Below are 20,359 nucleotides of genomic sequence, written 5' to 3'. Positions count from 1 at the left end.
ACATTTTATAAAAGTCTGATAAATGCAGGATTCCACTTTTGTCTTGTCCCTAAACTTTGCAGAAGGGATGCGAAAGTCATTGTCTTTTCAGATCTCTTTGATTTCATGGAATTCAGTTTTGATTGTTTTGTTGTTCTTTCTGTGTCTATTGTTGTATATTGTATATTGTGTTGCCTTTTGTCTTTTTTGAGTTCCAAACTGTCTTCCTCCCTCCCAACCCCTCACTAGAGAAAGCCAACATTTGATATAGCTATATTTGTGAAGTTGTATAATTCATAGTTCTATATATCAATTCTTTTCTCTGTAGGTGGTCCTTTAGAGTTGATTTGAATATTCAGATAATAGAATAGATTATTCATTCACATTTATTCTTCAAGCAATATTGTTGTTAGTGCATACAGTGTCTTTTGGTTCTGCTTGTTTTACTCATCCATTGTTATATTCTGCAAGTCTTTCCATGTTTTCCTAAGATGCCTTATTAAGCAAAGAATTCACTAAGCACAACCCAAGCTGCCATAAATTTAGCCCCATACACTGTCCCATTCCTGCCTTTCCTAGCTCAGATTCATCTTTAAAGAGTTACTTTTCCTGCTCAACAGTTCTCATAAGAGGAAGTTGTACTGGAGGGGCCTCAGAATGCTTGCACAGGACCTTGACTCCCAAATATACAACCCATGGCTTGACTGTGTGTGTCACTTCACCGTTTGCCTCATTTTGCTCATCTATAAAAACAATTGGAGAAAAAAATGGCAAACCACTCTGGTGTGTGATGTCTTCCAATGATCATCATCAAGTCAGCTTGGTATAATAGAGAGAAAGATGCAGCTAGGGGGCCCCATAGTGTCAGAGCACTAGGCCTGGCCTCAAGAAGACTCTTCATGAGTTCAAATCTGGCATCAGATACAGGCTAGCTGTGTGAACCTGAGCAAGTCACTGCCTCAGGTCCTCATCTGTGCAGTGAGAATAATAACAGCACCTTCCCAGGGTTGTTATGAGGATAAAATGAGATTGTATGAAGTGCTTTGTTGAAAGCACCATGAGAATCTAGTCATGAAAAAAATGCTCTAAATCAGGCACTGTGAATAGAACACCTGGCCTAGAGTCAGGAGGACCTTAGTTCAAATCTAACCTCAGAACTTAATAATAATTTATGGTATGTGAATGTGATAGACAACTGTTCTGTGAGAAATCATGAATGGGCACACCAGAAAAGCCTGGAAAGACTTGCATGAACTGATGCAGAGTGAAGTGAGCAGAACCAAGAGAACATAGTTCACACTAACAGATCAAGTCTGATGGACTTGCTCATCTGAGCAGTGTAATAATCAAAGAAAATTCTAAAGGACTTGTGATGGAAAATACATCCACGTCCAGAGAAGAACCTATGAGGTCTGAATGCAAACCAAAGCATACTATTTTCAGTTTTATAAAAAAATTTGTTTTATGTTATATGTATTTTTTCCTTTTTGTCCTGATTCTTCTATTATATGATTATTATGGGAATATCTTTACCATAGTTGCATAACCTATATTAGATTACTCTCTGTCTAGGGGAGGGAAGAGGAAAAGGAGGGAGAAAGATGTGGAACTCAAAACCTTACCAGAAAAAAAAAGATTGTTGAAAACTCTTTACATGGGTTTGGAAAAATAAATTTACTTTAGAAAATATAATAAAATACCATAAATGCTAGTAGCTAACTTCCACCATCACCATTATGACATGGGAATCCTTACTCTGCAGGCTCCTAGTTATAATTGCCACAGTGGCCTAAGTCAAGTCGAGTAACTACTGGCCTCATGTAACTTAATTAGTCCTGCCTTTTCATAAGTCTAGTAGAAGGTTCCACTTGAGACCAAGGACTGCTTACAAAACATATTTTTAAAAGATCCGTGGATCACCTGTTTTTACCATCGCAGGAGGGATACCTACTCTAGAGATTCCAGGCCATAGATCAGACCTGGGAAGTTGAGGGGAGAGGAATAGGAGAATGGGGCCTGCTGGAAGGAGCTGCAGTCCAGGGGGACCTTAAAAGCTACAAGAATCCTCTGGGGGGTCAGGAGGGTCCAAAAGTGGATCTTTGTTTGACTAGAGTGGTGGGAACAAAGTAGCCATTTTGAATGCACTTGCAGCCTAAACAAAGGTGTTGGCTTAGACAAACACTGTTTGGTTTGGCATGCTGAGCTTCTCCAACATTTTGTTCCCAATTGGTTTTGCATAAAATTTTTTTAAAGGAATGCAGCTCTTCTGTTGCAGTATTGAGATTTCAACCAGACTGTGAGTACTTAAGTCCTTGTTAATAGAGAGGGGAAACCTGATTTAATGGAAGGAGACAGCCTGAAGAGTCAAGAGATTTAGGTTCAAATTACTGTTGCAATGTTGATATGATACTACTTGTCTGAAGTCACCTGAGCTCTTTGAGTTGATAGTATCATTTTTAAAAGTTGAAGAAAAACGAACTAGATGATCTTTTAAGGATTAAAGGATCATAATTTTAAAGCAGAAGAAATCTTACAAGTTAACTAAGTCTACCCCCACCGCCCCCATTTTGAGTCCAGAGACAGTGACTTGTCCAAGGTAATTTAGGTATTCAATGGTAGAACTGTGATGCTAAGACTATTCCCAGTACTAATAACAGTCTCACGATATTAGAGCCAGGGAGTCATCTGGCCAACTTCTCATTTTGTAGAGGAGAAACTGAGATCTGAAAAATTAAGTGATTTGGCCAAGATCACAGTAACAAGACCAGAATCCAGGTCTGACTTCCAAGTCTAATGGTGGTATTTTGTTCTATGTTGCCTCCTTGGAGAGTAGGCTCAGCAGTCGACTCAGAAAGTCAGAAGCTATGAGGACTACGCTGTTCCTTTAATACCCCCTTGATTCCTTCCCAAAGCTTCTGCTCCTGATGGGCTTCCTATTGGCTCCCATCTGCTTACAGGTGATTAATAAACAGAAAACAATTTATCCCTTCCCAGACCTCTGGTTGGAGGGAGGTTGGAGTGGGGAGCATCTGTTTAGCCTTGGGCTAAAGAGAGAACACCAGGGCCAGCTGATGAAGAGATACTGGAGGTTTACCAGGAACCAACATCTTGGCACCTTCTGGGAAGAAAGAAGGAAATCAGGATGTCTGAACTGCCAACACAAAGCTCCTCTCTGAAGGACATTGAAAACCCCTTCTGGTTCAGAGGTGCCAGTAACCCTGGCCACTAAAACAGTTCTGCACCCTTAGAAGTTTAGAATATCAATCAAGTCCCATCCTCTTCTTGAGCTTGCCTGCTGGTCCTTATAAAGACCTTTTGTTGTGAAAGCAAAATCCACAAAGGAAAATTGGGATCCTTCCCAGAAGCCTCTCAAGACCTACTAATCTTTTCTGCCTTATATTTAATAATAGTATTGGTGCCCAAGCTTCAAGAAGGTTACTGCCCTTGCCTCATTAGGGTCTACTGATTTTTTAAAGGGTTACATTTTTTCCTCTCCACATTTATCTTCTAAAAAAGGGAAAGGGATTCTATTTTGATAAGTCACCCATTTTTAGCTTTACAAAAGACTCTAGTATCTTGAATGTTAAGTTGAAAGTCATTATGAAAATCATCTACCAAACTCAATTTTCAGAGGAGAAAATCTCTTCCTTTTCAGAGGAATGGAAGTGACTTAGCAAAATCACTCAGTTGGTTTTAGATTAGAATCTAGAACCCAGGACTCCCAACTTCCAGGCCAGGACTCTTTCCACAGTACTATACTGCTGCCTCTTGAATTCCCAGTGATTTAAAAGTCATGATGAGCAGTCTTAGCTGTCTAAATGCATGAATTTTAATTTGAGGCCACCAGATGTGCAGAAAAGCTGCTAAGTAAACCAGCTATACATATATAAATCACCACTATTTTTCATTAGAGCCAAACCAAGCAAGTCAGAGGCTAAAAAATAATAAAAATTTTCCCCAGGAAAAAAAAGTCATCAAGGAAAAAAGAAAATGTCATGACCCTTTAAAAGTCTTTCTGTGTTGTTCCAATATCCACAGTGAGCTGTTGCCTCCGCTCCAACTAATAATCCTGACCATATGTCTTATTAGCAAAGCCTCAGGCCCAAGGAGTTAACAGAACCCTGTTCTTATTTTTTCGATTTCCTGTCTAAAGATGGTCTTTTCCTGAGGACCTTTGGTGAGTAGGTAACCGATAGGACCACAGGCCAGTATCAGAAGACCTGTACTTTGTTTTCTCGATTCATTTTCTCTAATGAAGGCATAGATGGCATGTTTATCAAATCTACAGGTGGCACAAAGCCAGACAGGATAGCTAACACACTGGAGGCTAGTCAGGATTCCGAATGCATCAGGCTAGAACACTGGGTCAAATCTAATAAGATTAAATTTAAAAGAAATCAATGCAAAGTGTTACACTTGGGTTAAAAAACCCCACAAGTACATTTGGAGGAAGTATAGCTAGACAAGGTGGTCAGAAAAGGATCTGCATTTTTTAGTATATCACAAGGTTCAACATGAGTCAATAGTGTGATAGAATCCACAAAACTAATACAATTGTAGATTGTATTAAGAAATGCATACTATCCAGGAATGAAAAGCTAGTTTCACTATACTCGACCCTGGGCAGACCATATCTGAAGCATCGTGTTCAATTTTGAGAACCACAGTTTAGAAATTCAAAAGACATTTATTTTTTGTTCAGTCATGTGCAATTCTTCATGACCCCATTTGGAATTTTCTTGGAAAAGATAAAGAAAATGGTTTACCATTTTTTCCAGTTCTTTTTACATTTGAGGAAACTGAGGCAAACAGGGCAAAGTGACTTGTCCAGGGTCACACAGATGGTAAGTATCTGAAGCAGATCTTTCTGACTCCACAGGGCAATTAGAGAGTACTGGGCCTGGAGTCAGGGAGACGCATCTTCCTGAGCTCAAATCTAGCCTCAGACTTACTAGCTGGATGACCCTGGCAAGTCACTTCACCCTGTTTGTCTCATTTTACTCATCTATTAAAAACAAGTGGAGGAAAAAAAATGGCAAACCATGCTGGTATCCTTGCCAAGAAAACCTCAAATGAGGTTACAGAGCATTGGACCCAAATGAAAAATGATTTAACAACTTACTGACTCCAAGCCCTACATTCTATCCATTTCAGCACCTAGCTGCTCCAAAGATCTTTATTAAATGTCTTCTATGTATGAGATACAAAGATAAAGGCAAGTCCCTACTCTCAAGAAGTTCACTTGTTTATAACTAGGTATATCTCCAAGATATATTCAGAGTGGATCAAAAGTAAAAGTGCCTAGAGAGGAGCAACATGGATATTGCGGGACCATTGATTCATGCTATATGAGTACAGGTTAAAGGAATTAGAGATGTTTAGAGTGAAAAAGTGATTGAGGGTGGGGTGAGATTGGAGGAAAGAAGTGGAAGAGAAGAGGCATAATGACGACTGTCTTCATAAAGAACTGTCATGTGGAACAGTCACCTTTGTTCTGTTTGGCCCAAGAGCAAAACTAAAAGGTGGGTTTTACAAAGAGATAAATTAAGACTATATAAGGGGGCAGCTAGGTGGCGCAGTGGATAAGCACCGGCCCTGGAGTCAGGAGTACCTGGGTTCAAATCCAGTCCCGGACACTTAATAATTACCTAGCTGTGTGGCCTTGGGCAAGCCACTTAAACCCATTTGGCTTGCAAAAAAACCTAAAAAATAAAAAAAAAAATTAAAAAAAAGACTAAGAAGAAAAAATGCTTCTAATAAACATTTCTAATAAAAAAGTGGAATGGTGGTCTTCCCCTCATCAGAGCTCTTAGAACCAAGACTATGTGGCCCCTTGTTGGATATGTGTAGAATATTCTTTTGATATGTGGAGAAAAGATTATTTAACTTACATGAACTGATGTTGAATGAAGTGAGCAGCACCAGGAGAATATTGTACATAGTAGCAACAACATTGTACAACAGTCAAGTATGATTTACTTAACTCTTTAGCAACACAATGATCCAAGACGTTTCCAAAAGACTCATGATGAAAAATGCTATCCACATCCATAGAAAGAACCAAGGAGTCTGAATGCAGATGAAAAACATACCATTGTCACTTTTGTTTTTTGTTTTTTGCTTTTTTTGTAGCTTTCCCCTTTTGTAATGTTTCTTCTTTCACAATATGACTAATGTGAAAATATGTTTACATGATTGCACATGTATGACCTATATCAGATTGCTTGCTCTCTTAGGGAGGGGGGATGGGAGTGAAGAAGAAAAAGTTTGCAACTGGAAAACTTATAAAAATATATCTTGAAAATTATCTTTACAGGTAATTGAAAAAATAAAATACTATTTACCAAAAAAGAGAGAGAGGAAAGAAGGAAGGAAGGAAGGAAGGAAGGAAGGAAGGAAGGAAGGAAGGAAGGAAGGAAGGAAGGAAGGAAGGAAGGAAGGAAGGAAGGAAGGAAGGAAAGAAGGAAGGGAGGAAGGGGGGAGGGAGGGAGGAATAGATGGTCAGACATGGGTTGGGTAATGTGGCTTCTGAAGACCTTTCCAATTCTGAAATTCTGTGCCTAAAGAAACGGTCATGATTCAGTAGAATGGATGTTAGATTTAATTGCAGGGTACCAGGATTTAAATCTTGCCTCTGCCACTTACTACCTGTACATTCATTTGCTTGTCTATGGGTCTGTTTTCTCATCTGTAAAATAAGGGAGCTTGACTCAGTGATCTAAATTGCATTCTAGAATAACATTCTGTAATGTTGGATTGGGTTTGTTCTGTTCAGCTCTCTTGGGTTGAGTCCACACAGGCTAAGTATGAGGTATATTAAAGACAATTTAGCCAAATCCTGGTGGTGCTTGGCTCACTTTGGTTCCTTGTCGCTTTTCTGTTTATACCCAAGCCAAAAATGTAGTCAGAGGAAGACGTTGGCCAGAAGGAATTTGTAAGAAGCCTGACTCTCTCATAATAGCTTTAGATTAGAGCTTCTTAACTTTTCTGTCATAGATTTATTTGGTGGTCTGTTGAAGCCTGTGGAACCCCTTCTCAAAATAACGTTTTTAAATGCATTAAATAAAGTAAATAGCATTAAAAAGGAAATCAATTATATTGAAATACAGTCCATAGCAGAAAAGTTAATCATGTGTGATCTACATTGGCAATTCTGAAGTTGAAATGAGTATAAACAATATTTTAAGCAACTTGCAACAACTAATTTGATATTCAATTCAATAAACATCTATTAAGTGTCTTCCATGTGCAAGGCGGGCAAGCTAGATGGCATAATGGCAGAATACTAGGCCTGGAGTCAGGACGACTCATCTTTCTGAGTTCAAATCTGATCTCAGCCACTTACTAGCTTTGAGTCTCTGGGCAAGTCACTTAACTCTTTGCCTCAGTTTCCTCATCTGCAAAATTAGCTAGAGAAAGAAATGACAAACCACTCTGCCAAGAAAACCCCAATTGGGGTCACAGAATCGGACATGATTGAAAAATGACTGAATAACACATTCCAGGCTCTGTTAAGCACTGGATGCAAACAAATATGTGATTTTTATTATAATTCCTAATTGAAGGTAATGATTAATTTCAGTTATCAGTTAGTGAAAAGAAAGATGTAATTTTCATCTTTTGCAAGTTCATGGATATGCTGAAATCTATATCTATGGTGCTCAGGTCTAGAATGCCTGCCCTAGAGATAGCATTGTTACCTCTGAGCCCTCCCAGTCCTAATGAAGGTTGCCTTCTGTAAGAACAAAGAGCTTTAGCTTCCAGGTCAACCCCTCCCCTTATAGTCTTTTTTTCCCCTCTTAGTAGTAGCCCTGCACTATGAGAGGGTTATATCAATGATCTCTGAGGACCTTCTCAGTTTCCATAATGTTGGCACAGGAAATAGGGATCCATCAAAGATAGTCCTGGTCGAAGTGGGCAAGATGCCATAGTCTTTTTACCATGACTCTACTAGAACTCTAGCTACAAAGCTAGTCTGGGCCTTATCACTGGGTACCATCTTTGCTAGACTAAACCCTCAAAGCTCATTAGCTGAGATCTGACTCTGCTCCACAAACCCCAGTTGTGCCAACATCCACCAATATCTTCTCTTCAATATCTTGACTCCTCCTCCCTCCATCCTATTAAGGTTTCCTTCATTTTCTAAATGAAACAGACTAAAACCTACTTTCCTCCAAATTTGGGCCCCTTTCTTGGCCTTCCTAGAGAGGAGAAAGATTTTCTTCTCCCCACTAAAACTCACAGTTCAAACCGGGAGCAGTCTTGTAAATGCAAAGTGACATTTTAAGCGGTTTGGTTCCGTGATAATGTGCCATTAGGTCGTTATCCAATAAGGTTATTCATGTTTTCTAACTCAACCCAGCTGTGGAAGGAAGAGTGCAAAACCTCGTGCTGCTGTTGGAGGCCAAGACTTGAGGGGGGAGGAGGAGAGAGAGAGAGAGACAGAGAGAGAGAGAGAGAGAGACAGAGAGAGAGAGAGAGAAGGAAAGAGAGGAAGGGAGAGGAGGGAGAAGAGGGAGAGGGAAGAGAAAGGCGAAAGAAGGGAAAGAAGGAAGGGTGAGGGAGGAAGGAAGGAAAAGAGAAAAGGGGAAGGAGAGAGAACATAGAGAAGAGAGAATTGGGAGAGAAAAGAGAAGGAGGGGAGGGAGAGAGGAGAAAGAAAGGGGAAAAGAGAAGAGAATAAGAAAAAGGAAAGGGAGGGAGAGACAAGGAGGAGGGAGAAAAAAGGAAGGAGAGAAGACAGACAAATAGAGAAGAGTAAGAATCAGAGGAGAAAGTGAGAGTGAGAAATGAAAGAGAAGAATGTGAGAGGGAGAAATGAGAGTGTGAGAGTGAGAGAAGAGGAAGAAGGGAGAGGGAGAGAAGAAGAAAGGAGGGAGAGGGAAAGAAAAAGAAAAGAGGGAGAGGGAGAGAAGAAAGGAGGGGAGAGGATGAGAAAACGTAATTCTGTTCTTCTCAGGGTCCCTTTGCTTTTTGTGGATGTTTCCTTGGCACTTTACTTTAATGTGACAGGCTAAGGACATGAAGCTAATACATTTCTAAATTGCTTTCCAGAATGATTTGGATTTAGAACAATGAGAAACAACAAAGTAAAAGACAAGACTGCTGCCCACTAGCATCTTGCAGCATGAAGGAAAAATAGTTCCTAGGGCATGGTAGATAGAATGGATAAAGATGGAACAAAAGAAAAAGAAATGAGAGTCCCAAAACAGATCTACTGAGTCCATCTCTAAATGGAAAGAGTTATGGCTCTTGCTAAGTTCACTTCAGGACAGATCTTAGAAAATACTCAGAAACTACCAGCCATACTCTTCCCCTTGGATCGCAAGGAAAAAACATTCATTATTCACCTAAGTGAGCACCAAAACAGAGTGGATAAAGAGATGTCACTATACTTTTATGCAAATGCATGCCATCTTATTATCCTTGCCTGGTTTTCCCATTGGTAGAATCTCAAGCCAGGGCATTCCTGAAGTCCCCTGCCAGTTGAAGCCATTTTCTTGGGCACCCTGTCCTGAGAATGAGCCTCATTCAATAGCACAAAATTCACCACTGGGGTTATCAAGAAGAGGGAAGAAGCTGTCAGAGTCAAGGTCATTCTCTACTTTCAGATGGTGAAAAGTTTGAGGAACATTTCCTTTGTGAACCTTAAGTCCAGTGAAGGGTTAGACAGACTCTAGTCCAACAGGCAGGAGGTAGCAGCGGGCTGACTGATCTCTCCCAAGCTGGGTGGCCCAGTCTGTAAACCAGTCACATGTGACTAGGAGAAATAAGCCAGAACCAATGAGTCAACATTCCCTTCACTGGACTTTTTTTTTAAATTTTTCAAGGCAATGGGGTTAAGTGGCTTGCCCAAGGCCACACAGCTAGGTAATTATTAAGTGTCTGAGATCAGATTTGAACTCAGGTACTCCTGATTCCAAGGCCGATGCTTTATCCACTGCGCCACCTAGCCGCCCTCCTTCACTGGACTTCGGTCATAAGCTTGCCCTCCGGAGGCTCCTCAGTCTTACTTTTCTGGATTAGGCCTCCCCTCCCTTGATTCTTAATCTTGTAAGATTAGTCTGTGGTTTCCTAAAGTTTTCCCCTCCTGAATGGGGGAGACATGTGTGTCTTTGCAGAAGAAAATAGAACTTCCAGCCATCTCTCTCAATAAGGCATTGAAGTTATCATACTTTTTTTTTAATTTAATTTTTTGGGGGAGGAAAGGGAGCTATGAAGTGGAAAAACAATAATTTGTTGTATTTGCAGACAGAAGAGGCAAGATGGCATAGTGGAGCCAGCCTTAGGAAGACCTGGATTCAAGTTCAGTATGTAGGACATCCTGACTGTGTGACCCTAGGCATGTCCCTTAACCTCTGAGTGCACTAGGCCAGAGGTGTCAAATACAGATGCATCTAACCCCAAAAACCTCCTAATACAACCTAAACCAGTTTAAAATGTAATTGGGAAAATTTTAACAAAATAAATAAAAATGCAATAAGACATAGATAATATTTCATTTAAAAACTTAGTCAATAGGTGAGACCCTATAGGGATCTCTGTATACATCTTAATGGCCCCTCTACCATTGCTCTGGAGAACTCTCTAGGCTTTAAATTGCAGAGAAAGTACTAACCTGCACTGGGAGGATTTCCCTCCCCTAGTCCAATGACAATACAGGTTGAGCGTTGTTGTTTAATCAATTCAGTCTTGTCCGACTCTTCGTGACCCCATTTGGGATTTTCTTCCCAAAGATTCTAGAGCGCCTTGCCATACTTCCCCCTTCAGCTCATTTCTCAGATGAAAAAACTGAGGCAAACAGGATTAGATGGGTCATATTCGTAACTCTAGGCCTGGCGCTCTATCTGCTGAGTCACCTAGTTGGCCTATACAAGTTTATCCTATTCTAAAATCCCTGCAACTTCAATGATAGCCTATGCTCAAAGGGGGCTTTAAAGCTCACAAAGCATCTGACATTAGCATGCCCACTTTAGAGATGAGGGAACAGAAAGGTTAGGTGACTTGCCCATGGTTAGACAATTCATGTCAGAGGCAGGATTTGAACCCAGGGCTTCCTGCCTCTAACCCCAGCACGCAACTGTCCATTGTACCATATTGGCTTTTAGCATTCCCCTAGTTATTTCCTCTACCATTGGCAGAGCCTGTTACCTTCTCCTTATAATTTCCTTCCCACTGATAAACCATCCCTCCTCTACCTCTACCCTCTAGCTCTTGGCCTGAAGAAGGACAGGAAGGGCTGCACAGCCAATCAAAAGATTTTATTAAGAGGACACCTTGGTGGTTTGAGGAGAATACATCTATTTCAGAATCCAGAGAAACAAGAATCAATATAATGCTGACAAGGCCTCACCAGTGACATGATGGCAAAGGTGGCAGTATCTCAGCTGCCACCCTGCCAAGCCTGAGGTTCCCAGGGATAGAACTCCCCCTTCCTTCCCATGTCCATTGGCCCAGAGGTCCCTTGGACAGACTCTTTGCCGAATAGGAAGGAAACCAAACCAAATCAGAATTCCCAATTCAACCCAATATAAATAACTCGCAATGGACACTTAGAGACATTCTGATTTAATTACAACATAAATAAATATATACAGATGGCGACAGGGCAGTGGAGTTTGGCCTGGACTCAAGAACTGCTCCTGCTTTGTGTTTTTCAATAGCTCCTCTCTCCCTTGGGTCCTTCCCATCTTGGGGGGGGGGGGGGGAAAGAAGAGTTATTGAAGAACCTAACAGAGCCGGTTCTTCATATCCACCACTCTCCTGGAGGAATGAGATGGGGGCAGGGGTCAAAGAGCCAATCCTGAACAACACCCAACCCTTTCCCATTCACCCCTGATCTCTGGTCATCAGCTCTCTGCTAGATACTTCCTTTGAGAGGTGAGGGAGACTGAGTGTCTCTCAATAACCCCTGCTCCCCCCCCACACACACACACACAATACCCCAATTTCAACCAGACAAAGGATTCCCGCTCTCTGGAACCCAAAACATCCTTCCCCACCCCAGTCAATCCCCTCCCCCCCCAATACCCTATGAAGCCCCTTCCCCAACCCTTACCCCACAAAGGGAGGCTCCCTCAGAAACCTTTTCATCCTTAGCAATCTCTAAACCCCTTCCACAGAGAGGAGTAGAGAAGCCAGAACATTGCACGTGTGATGTAGGATGACTGAGTCCCCAGCTTCACAATGAATCATACTACAGAGGGAGTGAGGTCTCCAAGCAGCCCAGACCCCCAACACTCTTCCCCTGCTTCTGATTCCTGCAGACAATCCCTGGATTTCCCTGTCTCTTTCTTTCTTCTTCCCCTGATCACTGCCTTTGAAAGCAAACAAAGAATCTTTCCAGCTTGTGCTCCAGGATGATCCAACAGTTAGTCTTTTTTTTTTCCTTTTCCCCCTTACCCCAAAAACTCAAGAATCAGACCTCCTCTCCCAATCTTCGGGAGAACTGCAGGAAGAAGAGGAGAGTGGAGGCAAGAGGCAGGAGGCAGGAGGCCAAGGCAGATTATTTCCGGTGTTTCACATCCTTTTCTGATGCTTTTGAGTCTCCAGCAGGATGCCCATTACCCGAGCTGCTCAGGAACATTTTGTCGAGTCCCTTGAGTGACTCAACCAGGTAGTTCTGGAAGGCTGTGAGTGCAGCACAGATGGCTGGGCCCCCAAAGCCATGGGTGATGAGGCTGAAATGAGTGAGGCAACTCTGTACTCCCGGCTCCAGGATGAGAGAGGGTCGACTATTGCCCAATGGGGAACGGTCCTGTGCCATCAGGTCTGAGAATTCCTTACAGATTTGCCTGGCAGGGAAAGAGGGGGATATCCGAGGTTAGTTAGTTAAGGAATTGGTGCAAGAGGGGTCCAATGAGATTGGGAGGAGAAAGGAAATCATCTAAGAGAACAGGATGAGAAATATCATATTATGTTATAGTATAGTAGTATATTTATTATTTGTTCACATGATAGTGTTTACTCTCATATATATGGATATAGATATATAAATATTATATATATGTATAAGGTTTTCAAAGCTCTTTCCTCCATATACCTCTTTGAGTCAGATATAAATAAATCCATTTTGCAGACTAAGAAATATTAAATGACTTTATAACTCCTGACCCAGTCACTTCCCAGCTTCCTTTAGGAGTTACTGTTGCCTATATTAAAATCTAGGCTCAGCATGTCATTCAAAATGTTCCACAATCTGGCCCCACTCACCCACTTAATGAATAAAATTAGAGCTGGAATTCTAACTCAGATCCCCTGACTCCTGGGGGGGGGGGGGGCAGCTAGGTGAAGCTGTGGCTAGAGCACTGGATCTGGAGTTGAGGACCTGAATTCACATCCAGCTTCAGACACTTCTTAGAAGTGTGACTCTGAACTAATCACTTAACTGCTGTCTCCCTCAGTTTCTTCATTTGTAAAATGATGACAATAATAGCACCTACCTCCTAGGGTTGTTGTGAATATAAATCCAAATATTTGTAAATGCTTAACATCGTGCCTGGATTGTAATAGATACTTAATCGTGGTTCCCTTATTAATTCTATGTCTCCTCTAATGGATGAGCAGCTATTGCCTTATCACTTGAGAATTGTTGAGGTGATGGGGGTGGGGGATGGGGGCAAATGAAGGAAATAGAATCCCATGGCAATGTAGGTGACTATAGACCTGAGCACCATAGTCGTTAGCAAGCTTCACGGATGATAAACTATTTTGTGCAAGGGTGAAAATGGACAAATAAGGCATGTTCTGGTCATGTCCTCACAGAATTTTATTGACGGAAGTATAAAAAATACAACAACCCCAAGCAGCTAAAAGACAGAAGGAAAGTCCCTATGTAGAGAATATTTATAGCAGCCCTTTTTTATGATAACAAAGAATTAGGAAAAAAAGTAAATAGTCACTAATTGGGGAATAGCTAAACCAACTGTGATGTGAATGCCACAGAATATTATTGTATTCTTTTTTCACTCAATCTAAGATTTCATCCATGTAAGGAACTCCCAATGAGGAAACTCGCTTTGTTGATGCAGATCTCAGTGTGAAGTATAAAAACCTTGCCCAAGGTTTTGGACAGAAAAGAATTTAGCCCTAATGAACCTCAAAAGCCAACAAATATAAAGAATTCAGAGAAACCTGGGAAGAATTTGTATGAATGAGCCAGAAGAACCATCTTATATAAAGACCATAACAATTTAAGGAAAACAGTCTTGAATGACATTAGAATTCTGATCAAAAGAGCAAACAACTAATTCTAAAGGACTGACACTGAAGCATACTATACCCTGCTCTAAAGACAGATGACAAATGTGGAACAAAGCAAATGTTTGTCCTACATGGTCAATGTATTAATTTTTTTGACTACTGTCAAGGGCAACACCATCCTTTCTGTCATCTAGACTCATGGCTTCAATATCTTCCTAGACTCTTTATCCCATCCCCTTTTTCCCTACCTCCACTGTTGCCAACTCCTGTTGTTTCTACTTTCACATTTTCCTCTAATTCTTCCACCACTCTGATGCAGACCCCCATCACTTCATGGCTGGACCAGTGCAAAATGTGTTGGGTGGTCTCTCTGCCTTAAGTCTCTTCCCAGTTAGTCCATTCTCCATTTAGCCACCAAAGTAATCTTCCTAAAGTTAAATTCATTGCCCAATTAAATTTACCCAAATTTAAATTACTCAATTAAAATTAAATTCACTACCCAATCCCCTCCTACCTTTCCAGTCTTCTTACAACTTACTCCCACCTATGTATTCTACAATACAGTGACACTGCCTTCTTGTACATGCCAGTCCCTCAACTCCAAGCATATTCTTTGCTTGTCCCCTATGCCTGGAATTCTCTTCCTTCCTCAAATCCACCTTGGCTTTCCTTCAAGTCTCCACTAAAATCCTACCTTCTACAAAAAAGGTTTTCCTGATTCTTCCTTAATAGCTTCCATCTGTTGAAATAAATCTCCAATTTATTCTGTATATAGATTGTTGTACCTATATAATTGCATGTTGTCTCTTCCCATTACACTGTGAGCTTGTCAAGGACAAGGACTGCATTCTGCTTCTCTAGATTATATCCCTAGCACTTAGCACCATGTCCAATTCATAGTAGACCCTTAAATACCTCTTGATTTCACTTGACTCTGGGTAAAGAAGGGGGGGAAGATATTTTGGGAAATGAAGCTCATGTTTAAAAAAAGGCATGTAAATATTTTTAAAATAAAACTTCAAAAAAGAATTTAAAGAAACATTGCAAACTTACTCTAACAAATTCAATATTTTTAATAAAGAATCAATAAAATGCTTTTTTAAAGAAAAGAGATATATTAGAAATAGAAAGGAAAATACCACAGTTACATTCATGATTTGGTTTCACATTTAAGGAAACACCACTGCAGGGGCCAGTAAGTGAACTAGGAGCATATTTAAGAGGATTAATCATCTGAGCAGGATGCTCTCAGAAAAACCTGAGAAGAATTATATGAACTAATGCAAAAAAAAAAAAAACAAATGGATGAGCAGAACCAGGAGAACATTGTATACAATAACAGCAATATTATATGATGATCTGTTCAAATGATTTAGCTATTCTCAGCAATACAATGATCCAAAACAGTCCCAAAGGACTCACGACAAAAAATGCTTTCCTGATGTTTGCAAACCCTCTATTCTAGAATTTTTCAAAAAATCAGATCAAACTCATTGTTCTATGGTTTATAGATAATGCTTTCTTATCAGAGATGAGGAAGTAATGAAGGAAAGAGAGGGGCATATTTGAGAGATGTGAAAGTAGAAACAACAGCGGTTGGCAACAGATTGAATATGGGTGGGGGAAAACAGAAGTGATAAGATACAATAAAGAGTCCAGGAGGATATTAAGTCTGGATGACAGAGAGGATGGTATTGCCCTTAACAATAATCCAAAAAATTAATACACTGGCCATGTGTGGCATGCATTTGATTCATTCCACACCTGTCAGAAAGAACTAATGGAGTCTTTTTTTTTAGGGGTTTTTTTTCGCAAGGCAATGGGGTTAAGTGACTTACCCAACGCCACACAACTAGGTGATTATTAAGTGTCTGAGGTGGGATTTGAACTCAGGTACTCCTGATTCCAGGACCTGTTCTCTATCCACTGTGCCACCTAGCCGCCCCACTAATGGAGTCTTGATGCAGATTGAAGCATACTTTTTCTTTATTTTTCTTTTAAATTTTAAAAAATTTTTTATTTAAAAATTTTTTTAAAAAATCTGTGTTTTCTTTCATAACATGACTAACATGGAAATATGTTTTTTCTATCTCTACACATATTATAACCTATATCAAATTGCTTTCCTTTCTCTGTGAGGAGGCAAGGGGAGAAAGGGATGGAGAGAATTTAAAACTCAAAATTTCTTAAAAATGAATGTTAAAAAGTTTTATATGTAATTGGGGAAAAATAAAAGATATATTAAATTTAAATTAAAAATAAAAATAAAATAAAAGGAATAGTCATCAAGTTGATGCTTTGGGAACTTAATGCCTAAGAATCTTAAACCCTAACTCTTGCCAGAGGGATGAGAATAGTACCTTTTATTATGTTATCTCATTCAAGTAAATGCATTTAAAATCCTAGCTCTGCCACCTAACTGCATATTAGAATAACCCATCCTTAAGGTTCAGGTCACTAGTAAAAACTTAATAAATACTTGTTGGCTGAGCACAGGAAATCTTTTTCTTGGTCTCTGAGTCAGATGGAGATATAATCAGATGGATTCAGAGCTGGTTGAATGATAGGATTTTAAGTGTTAATGGTTCAATGTCCATATGGAAGGTGATGTAGTACCTCCTAAAGAGATCATAGAAAAGGGGAAAAGACAGGTACAAAAATATTTATAGCAGCTCTTTTTGTAGTGACAAAGAATTGGAAATTGAGGATATGCCCATCAGGGAATGGCTGAAGAAACTGTGATAAATGAATGTGGTGGAATACTATTGTTCTGTAAGAAATCATAAACAGGTGGACTTCATAAAAGCCTAGAAAGATTTGCATGAACTGATATTGAGTGAAGTGAGCAGAACCAGAAGTTTGTGTACATTAACAGCAATACTGCAAGATGATCAACTACGATGGATTTAGCTCTTCTCAGTAGTACAATGACTGAAGATAATTCTAAAAAACTTGTAAAGGCAAATACCCTCCACATCCAGAAAGTAACTAAGGAATCTGAATGTAGACCAAGGCATGCTATTTTTAATTTTTTAAAACTTATTTTGTGCTTTATGATTTTCCACCTCTCATGTTTTTTTCTTAATCTTTGTCCTATAATACTTCTTTCACAATATTCCTAATATGGAAATATATTTAACATAGTTGAATATGTATAACTTATAACAGGTTTCTGTCCAGGGGAAGGAAGGGAAGGAGAAAGAAAACTGTGGACCTCAAAACCTTACAGAAAAATGAATGTTGAAAAATTTTTTGTATATAGTTGAAAAAAATAATTAATTAATTAAAAAGTTTTACAGCATAGTAAAGTGATGGTCCAAATGTATTCTGCTTTTATCAGATCTCATCTGGATTACTGTGTTCTGAGTTCCATAATTTGAAAAAGACATTGATAAAAATAAGAATATCCAGAGGAGGGAAGCCAGAATGGTAAAGGGACTTGAATTCATGACTTGGATATAGTTACCCTACAGCATAAAAGGAGGATATGATATGGGGAGGTATGATAACCGTTGTTGAGAATTTGGGGGATAGGATACTGTCCTTGAAAATTTGAAAGGTTGTCACTTAGAGATCTCCAGCTTCATTCTGTTTAGTCCCAAGGAACCCAGACAGAAGCAATGGGTAGATATTGAAAAAGAGGCAAATTAAACTGGAGGGTCAGAAAAAGCAATTTAACTAATCTAAATTGTCTAAAAGTAAAATGGACTTCCTCAAAGTGTAGAGCATTCATCCCCCTCTGAGGTCTTTAAACAAAGGTTCAGTGACCTTTATTTAAATGTGAGTTCATTATTTTAGGAATTTCTTTTGTTTATGGATTGGTTTCTTCAAACTCTCAAATCTTATGATTCCAATTTCAAGCTTGATGTCCCATAAACATCTTAAATTAGAAACAGAACTGTTTACCTTTTCCTTAACATTTACCTTTCTTCCAAACTTCCCTATCTAATCTTGGTGTCATCCTTGACTCTTAGCTCACACAGTCAATCCATTTCCAAGTGTTTCCATTTCTACATCTCTCATAGACATCCCCTTCTCTACTATCACATATCTCAGTCTAGTTCTCTTCGCTCCCTGAATGAGATATATTTACAATAGCCTTCTCATTGGTCTCCCTGCCTCCAATCTGTTCCCCAGACTCCACGCAGTTGCTAAAATGATTTTCCTAAAGTACAAGTGTAACCAAATTACCTCTTTCTCTTACTCAATAAAATTCAATGAGTCCCTATTATCTCTGGGATTGAATATAAATTCAATTTATTATTTAAAGCTTTTCAAAGGGACATACATATGGCACTGTGGATAGGGTACTGACCCTGGAGTCAGGAGGTCCTGAGTACAAACCTGGCCTGGACACTTGATATTTAGCTGTGGGGCCTTGGGCAAGTCACTTACCCCCATTGCCTTGCAAACTAACAAACAATAAAAAAAAAAAAACCTTTTCATAATCTGGTCTCATCCTGCCTTTTCAGATTTCTTATATCTTACTTCCTTGCATTCAGGTTTTGGTCCAACCATACTGACCTTCTGTTGATACTCCTCTATGACAGTTCATTTTCCTTTATGCATAGCCTTTGCACAATGTGTTCCCACACTTGGAATATTCTCTCTCCTTATCCTGTCTCTTGGAGACTGGCTTTAAGATTTAGCTCAAGTTCAATCTTCTAAACAAAGCCTTTCTTGGTGGACATATGTCTATCTTCCAAACTTTTGGCATCTTTCCCTCCAATGCTTTAAATTAATTTTATGTATACCTATGTATATGTATATTGTCTCTCTTGTTAAAACTGTACATTCCTTGAGGGCAGGAATTATATCATTTTATTATCTGGATTCCCAGTGCACTTTTCAGATACTTAATAAATGTTTGGTGATTTATTGATGGGTAGGATTTTAATAAAGGCTCAGAAAGAAGTAGGACAATCCAAACAAAAACAAAGAAACAAATAAATAAATAACAAAGTCGTGTTATGTTAGCAAACAATGAGGAAATCAATTTACCTATGGCAATGGGTTCATTTAGGAGACTAATGAAAGATCATGGCAAAACAGTAGAGGTAGGTCCTTGAATGCTAGGTTAAGGAGTTTTGACTTATATTACAAGCAATAAATATGATAAAAACTGGACATTTAGCCTTCATATATGGGATGGATTGAAGGGGGGAAAGTTGATGGCAGGATAGGATCATTAAGGAAAAAAAAGAGATATTAGAGGGGAAAAAGATTAAGCCATTTAACATTCAATCAGATGTCAGAAGGTTAATGAAAAAAGAGGAACCAAAGATGATATCAGTATTTTAACCATGGGTGATTATGAGGATGGTGGTATTATGAACAGAAATGGAAATATTAAAGAAGGGAACTTGGTTGGCTTTACAGAAGCAAGGTAGGAAGAGAAAGAATCATAGGATTTAACTAGCTGTATTACATGAACATAAGAGAATATTACTGCATTATAAGAAACAATGAATATGAAGAACAAAAAGAAGCATGGGAAAATATATATGAACTGATGCAAACTGTAGTAAGCAAAACCAGGAAAACAATATGTGGAATAACAGGAAAAAGTGAAACTAAATGCTATGAAATTATTATGACCAAGCCTGACTCCAAAGTACAAATAGGAGGATGTGTTCCCTCCCTTTTTTTCAGAGATAAAATTGATAGGTGAGGAACACTGCACATGTGAGACTTAGCAGGTATGTTGGCCAGTTTTGCTGAGCTGTTTTTGTTCTTTTTAATTTTTTGTAATAACATCCAATTTTTGGAGAGAGAAAGCTGTTACTATTTTGGGAATTGAAAGTGACAAAAACAAAATATAATGATATTATATATTTTTAAAGAATCAGGATTTTTAGAGCTAGTTGGGAGTGGATGAATTTAGTACATATAGAGCCTCAAATTTTCCTGGAATGGTAGAGCTATGCAGCAGACAAACAGGAAAGCATTTAGGGCTAGAAATTTATAGTCTTCACATAGAGGTGATAATTGAAAACTTGCAAAGAAATAAAATCTTCATATATTTGAAGTACAAGGCTATCATGAAGTAGAGGACAGAAAAAGGAATGATGGGCACAAATTGCCAGAAGGCAGATCTTAATAGGATAATTAAGAAAAACTTCCTAACAATTATGGCTGAAAGAGCACAGTGGATAATAGATTTCCCATTACTGAAGGT

The 20,359-nt window shown here is 39.3% G+C and overlaps 1 protein-coding gene across 1 annotated transcript in view; it reads right to left on the bottom strand.

Moving 5' to 3' along the window:
- Nucleotides 1–12,057: 12,057 nt before the first annotated feature.
- TFAP2E (transcription factor AP-2 epsilon) overlaps nucleotides 12,058–20,359 on the bottom strand; it is a 41,509-nt gene continuing 33,207 nt past the window's right edge. The window contains exon 7 of the mRNA XM_074217517.1: nucleotides 12,058–12,773. Coding sequence (XP_074073618.1) covers nucleotides 12,485–12,773 — 289 coding nt within the window. The 3' untranslated portion in view covers nucleotides 12,058–12,484. The remainder of the gene's footprint in view (nucleotides 12,774–20,359) is intronic.

This window comes from Macrotis lagotis, chromosome 1, assembly GCF_037893015.1.
Source record: "Macrotis lagotis isolate mMagLag1 chromosome 1, bilby.v1.9.chrom.fasta, whole genome shotgun sequence".
Lineage (NCBI taxonomy): Eukaryota > Metazoa > Chordata > Mammalia > Peramelemorphia > Peramelidae > Macrotis > Macrotis lagotis.
The sequence above is the reverse complement of the archived record's forward strand: the minus strand, read 5'-3'. Positions and strand labels throughout refer to the sequence as shown.